This window comes from Dermacentor albipictus, chromosome 1 (genome assembly GCF_038994185.2).
Source record: "Dermacentor albipictus isolate Rhodes 1998 colony chromosome 1, USDA_Dalb.pri_finalv2, whole genome shotgun sequence".
NCBI classification, from domain to species: Eukaryota; Metazoa; Arthropoda; class Arachnida; order Ixodida; family Ixodidae; genus Dermacentor; species Dermacentor albipictus.
Window position 1 is genome coordinate 69,544,383 of NC_091821.1, and position 13,564 is coordinate 69,557,946.

General features: G+C 47.4%; 1 protein-coding gene across 1 annotated transcript in view; it reads left to right on the forward strand.

Moving 5' to 3' along the window:
- The first annotated feature begins 1,710 nt into the window (after positions 1-1,710).
- The window catches only part of LOC135906721 (neuropeptide SIFamide receptor-like), a 222,457-nt gene continuing 210,603 nt past the window's right edge, over positions 1,711-13,564 (forward strand). Inside the window, exon 1 of the mRNA XM_065438308.1 lies at positions 1,711-3,740. Coding sequence (XP_065294380.1) covers positions 3,278-3,740 — 463 coding nt within the window. The 5' untranslated portion in view covers positions 1,711-3,277. The remainder of the gene's footprint in view (positions 3,741-13,564) is intronic.

Sequence of the window (13,564 nt, forward strand, 5' to 3'; positions counted from 1 at the left end):
CAGGAACGTCCGCCGGTCTGGTTGCACTTGTTGGACGCATGTGTGTGTCTGCCCGACTTTAGAATATGTAACCGTGTCCGCTCTGTAATATATCGGCAGTTTTGTTTTCCATGTAACAAACAGCGAAACAGACCGTGGCTGAATCGGTTAGCGTGGTGGACTCGCAACCCGGAGGTCGTCCGTTCGCATCCGCAGCTCGATAGCCATGGAGTTTTTATTTTCGCGCGGCTTCTTTTTTTTCTTTTTCTCTCTCTCTCTCTATTTTTTTTTCTGTTCGGCAACACGAACCCCTATGGCGACACGAGGGAGGCAATACAAGCTTGGCTTGAAAAAGCGATGGTGGCTTAATAGTTGGAGCACCCGGCTGCTTTGCTCGACGGCGGATGTCCGATTCCCGCATCGGTCACTCATTATGTTATATTTTCTTTAAGGGAGGCGAGACCCGAACCTACCTACCACAAAGTGCCAAGAATAAGGCAAAGAATGCTTTGCATTAAAGGTGCAGTACAATAGAACCTTTATAGCATAATGTCAGTGCGCTCACTATATTTCGCCATGAATGTACTTCAGTTATTACCGGTGCGCGCACATCTGCACTGCTATATATGCTTCTCACCCTGCGCAAATGTTGCGCCCCTCTTTCCACTAGCGCAGACTCGCATTGTCATATGATGCACAAACTGGTATTGCCTGAAAAGATTGTTACCGTTTTCTTGCCACGGCCGCCGCGTTTTACTTCACTGCATTCTGTTTGTTATCGTTAGTCTCAATAAATTCTCGGTACGTCGATTCTGTATATTATCAAGTAATTAAAAAAAAATGAGCCCAATAAATAAGTTGCTGTGATAAGCTCAATTCGTGACATTGTTATCCTAACGGTACAAACGCTGACCAATTGAGATGAGTGTATTGTTACGAGATGCGCACACATGAATGCAACTTTACGCACATTATTATTTATATACACACGGGTATAGGGCACAGAGTAAGAGTGATAGCACGTGTAGCACTCCTCCCTCAGCTATAAAATCATGTTCATGGACTTCTACAAGATTTCTGCAAGAGAGAGAGAAGGGGAAACAAGCAAGTTGACAAAAAATTAACGTGCAACTGGGTGGTGGAGTGATAAGGGATATCAGCCAACGATATGGAAAACATCGGGGCGAATTACCTCTACCCGTTTCATTTTGCTTGTATGGGATATGTGAAACTAAACACAAAAACTGTATGTTACTCTATGCAAGGACGGCAGGAATAAAAAGGGGGCTACATAAACAAGTAAATCCACAAATGCAAGTCAAACTTCACAGACAAAATAGAAAGAACCTTGAGCAAGGAACGCGAGAATTCGTTCGAAACCACGCGCTGCTGCAGACTGGCCAATCAGAAATCGCGCTATGAAGCGGCACTTGTTCGCCGTCGCGTTCGTCGAGAAGGGTAGACGAAGAATCGCACGTCAGCGGCAACCGCGCGAGAAAGATGACCAGCGCGAAGGCGACACGCCCGGACGGCCTCCGCGGTGCGGATGGATGCGGCGAAACCGGGCGATTCCCGCACGATTCGGAAGCGTGAAGGTGGGCGCGTCGCTCGGTCAGTTTGAAGCACCCTCGAGAGAGGGCGCTACCCGAAAGAACGCCCAGAGAACAGAGGCGAGGAGGAGAGCGCTTTCGGGGGGAGGACGAGAGGCGCAAACCACGGCTGATGCTGTGCTGCTGTTCCGCGCTTGTTGGGCCGGCTTCGGTTGGCGCTCGCCGTTTGGGCCGCTCAGTCGCCCGGAGCGCGGGACAGCGCACGTGTGTTTGACACGGCGGCGGGCTCACCTGACGACGCTACGGCAGAGGGCTGCTGACAAGACTGCCTTCGACGACCGACGCCACGTCTGTTTGCCTTCGCCATCCTGCTGCTGCTCCTGCTCCGTCCGCTATTATTGTTTTTTGTTCCTTCGAACTTTCGTTTTTCTTTCGGGATCTTCAAGTCTGTCACGGATCTCCTCGCGACGAGTCGCCTTCCTGTCGACAACTCGTTGCAAGTAACGAAGTGTTGTGCGCTTCGGTGTTTCTTGACGAGAGCGGTGTCGCATGCTGCCCAGCTTTGGCGGGACTGACGTAACAGTGTTTCCGCGTTAATTTCTAGTCAGCGAAACGCGAGTTAAGCAAGAAACCTTGCCACTCACTGTCTCGAACGGGAACGCAGCTCAGAAACCATTTGCCTATTTTGTGGTTTCCATTGTCTTTCACGACGAAAAAAAAGTCCAGGTAGGTCTCCGAATTACCAGTGTTATATAGGGAACAAGCAGTGCTTAGGAGAGTAGTTAAGGAAGAATCTAATCGTATCTGTTTGCAGCGGTTGGTGTCCTTTAACGCTTTCGTTGCGTTGCTCCTTTATCGGAATGTTAATGGTTGGTCGTGAAAAAGTCGTTAGTGTCCTTCAACGCTGAAACTGCGTTAGTCTGTCATCGGTATGTTAACGTTCTACTTTGGAATAGTCGTCGTTTACCTGGAATCATTCGATCGAGGGCAAATGTCATTTCTGTGATTTCTGTGATAAAAAAAATTTAAGTGAATGTAATAAAAGCAACGAATCGTGTGATAAGTTCTATCGGCGAGTGACCTGTGCTGCCGGAGCCTAGCGCACAGATTAAAGAAAAAAATTGTGATCCATACGGGCAGTTTTTGCCACTTTGTTGACAATCACGAAAGCACTCCGTACCATACGTAAGTCCACTCTCACGTCCTGCAGTGACGGTTGCAGCAGTCGACTCTTAGCTAGGCACGGTAAAGATTTATCGGTACGACCACTCAACCAGCCGTTACGTATTCTCTAATAGTTCGTGCCAACTCCACGCAAAACAAATAAAAAGAAATTATTTTCCCTGTGCCCTATCGCCGGTTTCCTTTGTGGTCAGGCACAGAACCCATCGAGCTGACATTGGGTACACCGCATACGCGCCAATTATAACCAGACCGCCGCGGACATAAGCAGTCAGACGCGACGCGTCGCGCGGGGCACACTAATGCGGCCGCCGTGTGCGGACTGAATCAGCGATGTCTTTTGTGACCGGCACCAGCGAAGAACTGGGGCATCGGAACTGACTGACTGACCGCTATCGCGTGGCGTGTGAGTACTGCCTACAGTGCGTACGCGTACATCTTCACTGCTCTCGTCGTCTGCTCCGCCGCAGCCGCGGAACATCTGTTACGTTTGACGCCGCGCGACGGGGAACAGGACATCGTCTCGCTGTGGTGCCCGGTCTGCGACTCGACCTCCTACCGAGCACATGCTGCGCTCCACACCTCCGGCGGCCATGGTGCGGCCCGGCGCATCCTGGTTGTCTGTGACCAACTCGACTCCTTCTTACTCGAGAACTGTGAACGCCATGGCGGCGTACGGCGGCGAGGTGTATGAACCGTTAGGCGGCGAAGAAGGCCGAAGTCAGACGGCAGCGCCGCCCGTGCAGGACAATGGCTCCTGGAACAACGCGAGCGACTACGACGACCTGTACTCGATCCCGTCGGACCTGTGGATGCGCTACTCGCCGTCTATCGTGGCCATCTTCTGCCTGGCGTACACTGTGGTCTTCATCATTGGACTGCTGGGCAACAGCTTCGTGGTAGCCGTGGTTGCGCGCTCACCGCGAATGCGCACCGTCACCAACTATTTCATCGTCAACCTGGCCATGGCCGACATCCTGGTCGTCGTGTTCTGCATTCCGGCTACGCTCGTCGGCAACATCTTCGTCCGTGAGTATATAAGCGCGAGGGCTTCTCTGTGTATACTATTTACTTGACTCTAGGTATGTTGTCCATAGTCTGAATATTCCGAGGCTGTAGAAACCACGAACCTTGGTCGGCGGAGGGGAAAAAAGAAATAATGTTAAAATAGACAAAAATGGCGGAAACTGGCACTAACCAGCAACTAGGTTAGTGTCGAAGAGGCCCTTGGTACTACGTTGAAAAACGTTCAGTGTAGAGAAAAGCGGGAGAGCACAGCGTAGTCAAGACACGAAATAAAAAAAAACCAACGCGTGCTACCTTGTCGGAGTTTGCACTACTTTTCGCTGTCACTTTAGCTCATGGACAACTAGCATATTTATCGATTTTTGACAAGGCTAAGACGCGAGACAACTTGATGCTATTCTGGGAGTCGCACTTTGTCTCTCATACTTCCGCGCATCGGTGCGACATTCGTACATCCCTGGCCGCTAAGCTGCCATCGAGACATTTTGGCACTCTGCCACTACGCTGCCACGCTTGGCCTTCGGCCGAAAGCCGTCTGAACCTGTTTCACTTTTGTTTTAATAAGTGTACCGGCAGCTGTAGTAGTCAAGTGTCAGGTGTCTGATCAACAAGGAGTAGTCTTGAAGTCGTCGCATTCGTAAGGAAGCTTTGTCGGGCTTCGGAATGGTTGCACTCCACGAAACCAGGCCATCGGGTTCCGTTGTGCGTCTCGGAGACCCGCCGACCGGAGCGTTTCTTCTGTCACGTTGTAAAGCATTCTTCGTTTAAAGTATACGCTGGCAGTCGGTTTACGTAGACTGTGCCTGTCTTGCGCCGTGATAACATGCCACGAAAGAACTTGTCTTCGTCACATCCGTAACTAAGACATGTTCTCTCGTTACTGTATCGAAACTTCACGGTTCATTTGGTGTGTGGTGTCCGTTAGAAGACACGGCTTTCATTCGTGTAGCGGCGCATCTGCACACTATCTTCAGCTTTCTCGTGTGTTCTTCTTTTTTTTGAGGGCGGGGGGGGGGGGGGGGGCATTTATATTCACCTGAATACATGCATTGATTATTTTCGCTGTTGGGCATAATTGTGAGCGCACAATGCGATGGGTGCGTTTTCTAGAAAATCTATTAACGAATATCATATTCAACGATGAGGCTATAAGGCCAGCAAGATATTTCTTGCCCACATTTCCAATATGTTAATAAAGAAGTTAGCCAGTGAGGTTACAATGACTCGCGCGGGCATATTCAGAAGCGATTTGGCGGTTTCATCGGGCTAAGAAGAGTTGCATAACTGCTCGCGTAAATCTGTCACTTAGCGATTGTGTTGAAAAAATAACGGGAAGTGGCTACTTTTTATTCAGACTACACACTTATAGACGGTACTTGTAAAAAAAAAAAGAACTATGACTCTACTAAGTTGGGCATTATGTTTGTGAGAAAGATAACCCGAAGTTTCGGCTACGATACAGTGAATGCGTGATTTGAGGAGCCTTTTATCCAGTTATGATTGTCGCAGAAATGTCGCCTAAAGCTTTCTGAAGGGAGATTATAACGGGCCAGTGGGTTTTTGGAAATTAGGGTACTTTTGAAAATGATCTATTTAGTGAGTCGGCCTTTTATAGTGCTAATGAACACCGCTGTCAAGTGTCAGTCCGAAATTTATCGCTTCGGGGCCAAACCAGAGCAATTACCTTTGTTCGGCACCAGTGCGCTCGAATTTCTGAAATGGCCGTAGCGCAAATTGGCTAACCGGATTAGGTATAGTAATTGTGAAGTCATATCACGAGTCGCGAAACAACATTGCACAATCGCCAATGCAATCACTAAGGAAATTCAACGTATTATTTCTCAATAAGGAAGGTAAGGCCTACTAGATGTTCTACTTGTAAGAAGTCTGGGGTTCCACGTGCCGAAACCTCGTTCTAATTAACAGGCACGCCGAAGTGAGGGACTCCAGATTGATTTTGAACGCCTATTGTTCTTTAACGTGCGCCCAATGCATGGTACCACGAGCGTTTTTGGATTCCGCCACCATCGAAATGCGGCCGCCGCAGCTGGAATCGAACCCGCGGGCTCGTTCTCAGCAGCGCAACACCGTAGTCACTGAGCTACCGTGGCGGGGTTAGATTTACGTGCACGTTAAAGAACCCCAGGTGGTCGAAATTTCCGGAGTCCTCCACTACGGCGTGCCTCATAATCAGAAAGTGGTTTTGGCACGTTAAACCCCATAATTTAATTTTAATTTTTTTACCGTGGCGGGTGGGCTTTATTTCGAGAATGGAAGTCAGCCAGTGCTCAATTTATAATATCTTGCTAAAAACCCAGTTCGTCGCCCTAGTTTTCAGGAATAAGAGCTGAAATCCCCCAGCGACATACATTTCAAGATTTTGCGCACTGTGGAAAAATATAGTAAGGAATAATGCTAACTGGAAGAGCAATGCACTTCATGGCACGTTTCTAGTTCGCACATTTTCGTGCTGATGCGAGATACAATGCTTGTAGTAATAAATTCTATTGTTTGAGTACTGGCTTATTTCAACTAATTCTAAATTTACAGTACGCCCTGTAAAGTCAATAATTTAGAATATGTTTAGTAAGCTTGTTTTAATTGTTGCTAATGAAACTTTACGACAAAATTAGATTGTGCGTGGCACGCTAAAATTATATATCTATATATATATATATATATATATATATATATATATATATATATATATATATATATATTCATTTTATTTATAACATAGCACAAGTGGAACATGTACACACACGTGTGTGTGTGTGTGTGTGTGTGTGTGTGTGTGTGTGTGTGTGTGTGTGTGTGTGTGTACATGTTCCACTTGTGCTATGTTATAAACAAAAGAAAAAATAAATGGAGGGAAGCGGTAGCGCTTACTCATAACGTTAAAGAATACCAAGTGATGATGAAAATTCACTCAAGCTTCCGACGCCTCTATAGCGATGCATTAGAATGTGCAACCACAAAACTTCCTTTTTTTGTCTTTAATGGTGCGCTGTGCATCGTACCAACGTAAGCGCTTACAAGCGCGTCGATGAAACATGAGCAAATGCCCCAATATTGGGATGGCGGAAACAGAGAGCATTTCTCTATACATTTCTCTACAGTATGCAAACTGCACAAAATAGTTTGAAATCGATGTCTGTTGGCGGATACCGAAAAGCCATTTCGCGATCTAAATGATATGGCGCCGGAAACGTTTCTCGTCGTTTGCTACCAGCTTCTCCAGCTCAGGTTTGAACGACAATCACGGTGCTTCTTAAGCGTTTCGAACAAGGACATAAAAACAACCTCCACGTATGCAAGTGCGACAAGATTTTTTGCGGGGTGCACAATTGTGGACAAACTGCAGTTTGCTCACGCTTTCCCAAGCGAACGACGACAGGTCGGTTTGCTCGCTTCCTTCCGCAACGAAAGCGCAGCATCCGGTCTTCCGCGCCCGCTGTCCGGCTCGGGGTCGTGGCCCTGCTATGCGTACCGGCCAGCCGCGCTCATCTGCATGACCAGAAATTTCTCGGCTGTTTGCCGACGGCCAGCTAATTGCGGCACCCTGTCGTGCCGCGTGGCCTCCATTAACATTTGCTCCAAAGCTTGTTTTGCTATGGTCGGCGAATGCAAATGATTTACCTCGTCTATGCTCCATCAATTTGTAACCAGGCTGGAGCGGAGGGCGCCCGACTTTCAACCCCGTTCAGTGCCGCATCCTCCACTCCGTCAGGGCTTCGTTTCTTCTTTCTTTATATTCGCGAAAATACCTGCTGCAATGTATAAAAAGAGAGGTGAAAAAAAAAAAGGATCGGTCCTAAACAGACAATGTTTCGGGTGCGAGACACGCAACAGAGTATCGGCTGGCTGCTATCATGGCGGTTTCTTTCTTCCCCCCGAGTAACACGATAAGCACAAATGATCAGTTCAGCATGCTCTAGCGCGATGTTAACATACGTAAAACAATTGCATCTGATTATCCCGAAGGAAAATCAGCATTTCTAGCGAACTTTCGCGAGAAGGGGTGCAACCAGATAGGAGCCGGCTGACGCTGTGTGCGGTGCGGTGGTTCCAAAGAAACAAGGAGTATCGATGTGCACCTCCATTACGTGTTGGACCTTCCTGTGGAACATGAGGCAAGTCGCGAAGGTGCTAGAAAGAAAGAAAGAAGGAACGAAAGAAAGAAAGGAAGAAAAAAGACAATCCTCTTTCTGCTCTGATGAGGTTAAAGTGGCTTTCTTCTTTTTCTGGGTCCCCTCGGCCAAGTCTCTGTATTCTTTATTTGTTGATGACAGCAGTAAGTTGGTGATATCAGGTAACGACAATTTGAAGCGCGCAAAGGTTTAAAATCGCCACCAAGGCGATCATGAGGGGATTTTTATAGCACATCAGCCAGTTTCATATAAGGCGCGCAGTGAACTTCACACACACACACACACACACACACACACACACACACACACACACACACACACACACACACACACACACACACACACACACACACACACACACACACACACACACACACACACACACACACACACACACACACACACACGCACACGCACACGCGCGCTGTGTGCTATCTGTGGCTGACATATACCGGGTGTCCCAGTTAACTTCGACAAAGATTTTAAGTAAACCTAAGAGCTCTAGAAAAATCGCATTGGCTACATAGTAGCGGCAGTAGTGTGTACTTACAGCCAGTATATTTTTTATCACGAAGTAATAATTAAATAATTTCTATTAATTAGTGAACTTCTTAATTGCTTGAATCACAAACATGTCATTTACAGAGTTGTAGGGCACCTTCAGTCACATCCGAATCAAGAATTTATTTCTAGCTGAAGTGTGTCTAGTTGTTCTATTTTTCTAAACAAAAACAAAAGCGCGCCAACTACGCGAACTATGAAATAGATGCGCCCTCGCGTGCCGCTACTCAAGCGCCTCCAATCAACGTTTGAAAAATGTACGGCTGCATTCGTTTATTCCCGCATCGTACAAGGCTTATCAATGTGTCAGCGGAGTGTTCTAATGATGCCGCGACCATCACATAGCGTGAAGCCCTGTATCGAGCTGCCGCCACTAGTAAAAGCGTGTGTGTATCCGTGGCTATTCGCTTGGGAGCGCAAGAGTAGCGGTGCGCGAGCGTGTATCTATTTCGTATTTAGGATGTTTCGCGCGCTTTTCTGTTTTCTCGGAAAAACCAATGAGCCAAAGCTGAGCACAAAACAAATGCTTCATTCGGAGGTTATTGGAGGGGCCTCACAACGTTATAAGTGATATGTTTGCGATTGAAACAATAATTAAACAGTGCACTAATTAAAAGAAATTAATTAATACATCGCGGTAAAAAAAATGCTGGCTGTAAGCACACATGACTACGGCTATACTATGCAGTCGGCACGATTTCTCTCGAGCTCTTGGGTTCTTTAAAAAAATTTTGGTCCAAGTTAATTGGGATATCCGGTATATGAACGAAGTGTTTCATATTTTGCTCAGGTTACTACCTTATGGAATAGTTAATTTCACTTGGGCTGCTTCACTTGGGCTGCCTGTTGCTGCCACGGCCAAACTTTGGTTGTATAGCTGCTGCTACAGCTGGTCACAGGGCTGCTGCGCGCCACGTCCAAGCTAAACGAGGTGCAAATTTTCGGCGACCCTGGTGCCGCCGGAGGGACATATCCGAATTCGCAGGCTGTCGCTTGCTACGTTGGAAACGCAGGAATACGTTTTGTCCTTAAGAATCAAATGCTTAATGCGTACGACGACAGCTGGACGGCGCAGGCGCTGGGCCGTGACTTCTGCCGCACTTGTATGTTTCCCTTCCTTTTTATTTTCACCTGATTCTCTCATCTGGGTCTGTTACAGTCTGTTTGAAGTCAGTCTTGGGTACTGTCAATGAACGCAATCATGAAACGTTCCCAGTGAGCGCTTTATTCCGATGTGCTAAAGGCGCACCGTGAACGTGAAGTGCCTCAGCGAAGAGCTGTAGGACTTTTTAAACGATAGAGTATATAACTTCTACGGGAAAATCTGGCGTTGAAATTGTTCGAACGCGGCGAGATGACAAGAGCAATAGGTGGATTTTCCTAAAATGTGACGTGGATTTGCCGAGGAAGCGCATCCCAACTACATTTAATGTCCTTAGGGATAGAATCGTATTCCGTATGCTATATAGCCTGACAACTTTTCATGAGAGCGAATGAATATTTTTCGTTGATAACTATATATTATTTCAAAAATTTGGAGGACGCTTAAGCTTCGCCTTCAAGAGTGGAACGCGATATCATTCAAACATCCCTGACTGCTTCTCAAGCCTCCCGGCAACGGGAGCGTATGTAACCGTAATGTTTGCCGGGAAACGCTCGCGGCGAACGCTCTGCATGAAGGCGGGTTTTCTGATATAAACGCGCTCTCTTGCATTGGCCGCAATGCGGTGGAGGCGAGCGCCATCTGGAAGTGTTTCAAGGAAGCAGGCGCGCCGCTCCGTGGACATCGAGATATTTACGCGCCGGCGTGCGCAAATGGTGGACGCCGTCTCCAGTGTAAGCATTGTAGAAATGCTGGAAAAGGAGTTGTTTGAGTTTTCGCGCAACAGAGTTATGTTTTTTTCATATATTCATATTACAATAAGACAGCTATCATGTATATAGGTTGTGTGTAAGTCGAAGTTTACGGCTGTTCCGCGTATTTTAGCTTGAGAAATTGAACTAGTTCAAGTCCATGCGCCACATGGACGGTCTGAGTATGTGTGGTTCGAAAATATTTTTGTGGAAGGCGACATCGGATTTTCGCCGACGTGGGCTCCTTAGCTCAACACACAGTTCACGCTGGCGCCATAGAGAAAGGAACAGAACAAGAGCGGACACTCCCATAGAACCCAGCGGCCGAATTGACTGCAGCGCACCAAGCCGTCGATGTTAAAACCTGAAGCACACTTCCGGTTTCGGTTTTGTGCGCGCGCGTTTTGAATTCTAGCTGGTGCGCGTCCCGCCGGCTCCGTTTTTTTTTTTTTGATTTTGCAGCATATATTTATTTACATATTTATTTCTTATTTAATAAATATTTATGTGCAAATTATTTTATAAAGTAAAATTGATTGCGAACAATCTTCACAAGCCTCCATTGAATATGTGCCACGTGCAATTTCATAAAGACGCAAGACACCTTGTGAAATGTGGAAAAATTAACGTTTATTTTATTATTCGTAAATGCTCGTCGCGGGCTTTTTGTGCATTCATCCAGCGTTGTGGCACCAGGTAAGCAGCAGTAGTTTCCGCAGGAAGCTCCACCAGACGACGTGAGCTGAAAAAAATTACAAGCGTTATTTTGGTATTAACATCTAAGAATAATGCCTGTAGAGGCGAAGCGTGCGAAAGTGGTGAGTGGGTGGCATTACAAACAAAAGCAGTTCGTATTTACACACACGGCGTAGAAAATACCCGACTCATCCCAAGCAATACCGTACATACCACAAACACATTCTAATTCCAAACATTCCCCTCTTCCCAATACTTATTTCCTGCACTTTAATGGCACGAATGCGCGGGCAACGGCGCGTTTCGCGAACTTGGCTACAACTGACGCGATAGTACGCTACGAATACACAGAGGTGGCCACAACACAGGCTCTCAACCAGAGCATGCTGGACGCTCGCAGAATTCCTTCTACTCGCACTCAAGACAAAATGCGTGGGTGCCGTTCATAAGACAGAATTTTCGAGTTACTAGTTCCTGGCGTTTGAGCTCCTTAGCTTATCACTTCTGCGCTCTGCAGGCGCAAGCAACGCACTCCCATCACTCTTGACGATTGCTCGTCGCGTTTTCGACAAGCGTGGGTACCGAAAGAAGGCTTAAACTGTTGCGGGGACATAAAAATTGCGACAAATTTGTCGGAGTAAGATTCAGTACGCGCCAAACTAACTGTCACCACGACCGAGCTACTTTTCGCTGCGTCACAACAGGCGCGGCGAGCGGGCCTCATAACATAAAAGTATCGAAAATAATTTTCAACAATGTTGAGCGTCAGAGAAAGAAAAGCGCCATGAACTTACCTGTGCATTAAAGCGCGAAACCGCGCACCACGGCCGAGCTGATTTTCGCTAACCGAATCACAGCGCCAGGCGCACCCACTGTGCTCGAAATGTGGCCCAAAAAGTAATGAAATTAGTTTCAATAATGTTGGCAGTCAGACAGAGAAAGCGCCAAAACTTGTCGCAGTAAAATTCAGTACACGCGAAACTGCGTCACAGCACCCTGTGCGACTAGCGTGCCCAAAAACTACCGAAATTAGTTAAAACAATATTGGGGCTTACAGGAAGCGTCGCAAACATCTCCCAGTGCGATTCTTTAATTCAAATTAACTGCTCCACAACGGCCACGCTGTTTTTCATTAACTGCGTCACAAGTCTAGCCTAGTTGCCGGGCAGTAAGCCTAATTGCTTGAAGTGCGTCGCAGACTGTCGAACAAAGTTTCTCACCTTGCCGTAGTCCAATAGTGCAGTGCTGCCTTGTCGAAGTTCCGAATGAACGCAATAATTCGCCGGGAGGCCACCAAACCAGGCTAAATCCCAAAATAGAAAAACAGTCATACGGGTGACCAAACAGGCCAACGCTCAGATGCGCGGCCGGTCGCTCTCGCTTCGGCGGTGTGTCCTATGTGGTGTGTCTGACGAATGACGTAAACATTTGGCTCGTCATTCGCCAGTTCGCCTGTCGCTAGGCAACGAAAGTTGATATTTTTAATTTTTTCCGGGAAAGAATAAAAAAAAAAATAAAACAATTTCTGTTAATCTCATTTCACATTCTTCTTTTTCTCGATGCTCGCGGCCCCAATTCATCGATGTTAAAAGTATAGCGTGACGTGTTTCCTGTTTCCAATTTTCGCCGAGTGTCCGCTCTTGTTCAATCCATTTCTCTATGCTGGCGCCAGCAAACATTCCTAGCGCCAGATCGAGTATACATGTACAAATAGCCGAAAGTGTTTACGGGCGCATGGTCGCCGCGGTATGCCTCAATGGTAGAGCACGGAAATTTAGGTAGTAGTGCCGCTTGGACCTCGCTAGCTGTTACTTATGGTGCTCGTTTCACTTGTATTCCTTGTAAGGCGTAAGCCTTTCGCAGCTCTTGAGTGCCCGGGCGCAGTCCGTAGTGGACGCTGGGAAGGAGATTCTTGTTGTTGAGAAGGAAAAATTGGGGTAAAGTCTCTGGGAAACACCGAGCATTCTTTAAGGCATAAGCCTTTAGTGGCTGGTCAGTGTCCGGCACAGTCCGCGGTGGGCACGGGAAAGCGGTGATCACCGGCGAGAGGAGCAAGGAGAGGAGGCGCCATGCCAGTAGCGCTGTGCGAGCGGGCGCGTGGGAGAACGCGGACATGCGCGTGGGGCTGCGCGCACATCGGCGACCAACCTTGCAGCCATATGGCTGTGACTGCATCCCATGTTCGCGGCCACGGCGGCGTCCGTTCGCAGAACAGTTCAGAGAACAGAGGCAGTCATGGAGAGACTTTCGCCTATCGCAGTTTCGCTCAGAAAAGTGCCCATAGGTTTTTTTTTTATTTTCGCCCAAGTCACTTGTCCGCGTGTGCGCACATTTGTTTGATCATTTCCTTGCATACCGCAAATGAAAACACTGACGATATATTCCCGATGAGGGATTTATTTCGGAGTGCCAAAGGCGCAACCTGGTTAACCTCGCTATTTCCTTGTCTTTCTCTTTCTCTTAATGGTAGTGCATCGCAAGCGTAATGCAGAAGCTGTGGGTTTGGAACCCACCTGCAGCAAGTTGTCTCAATAAAATCAATAATCAATCAATCTCATTTCAATA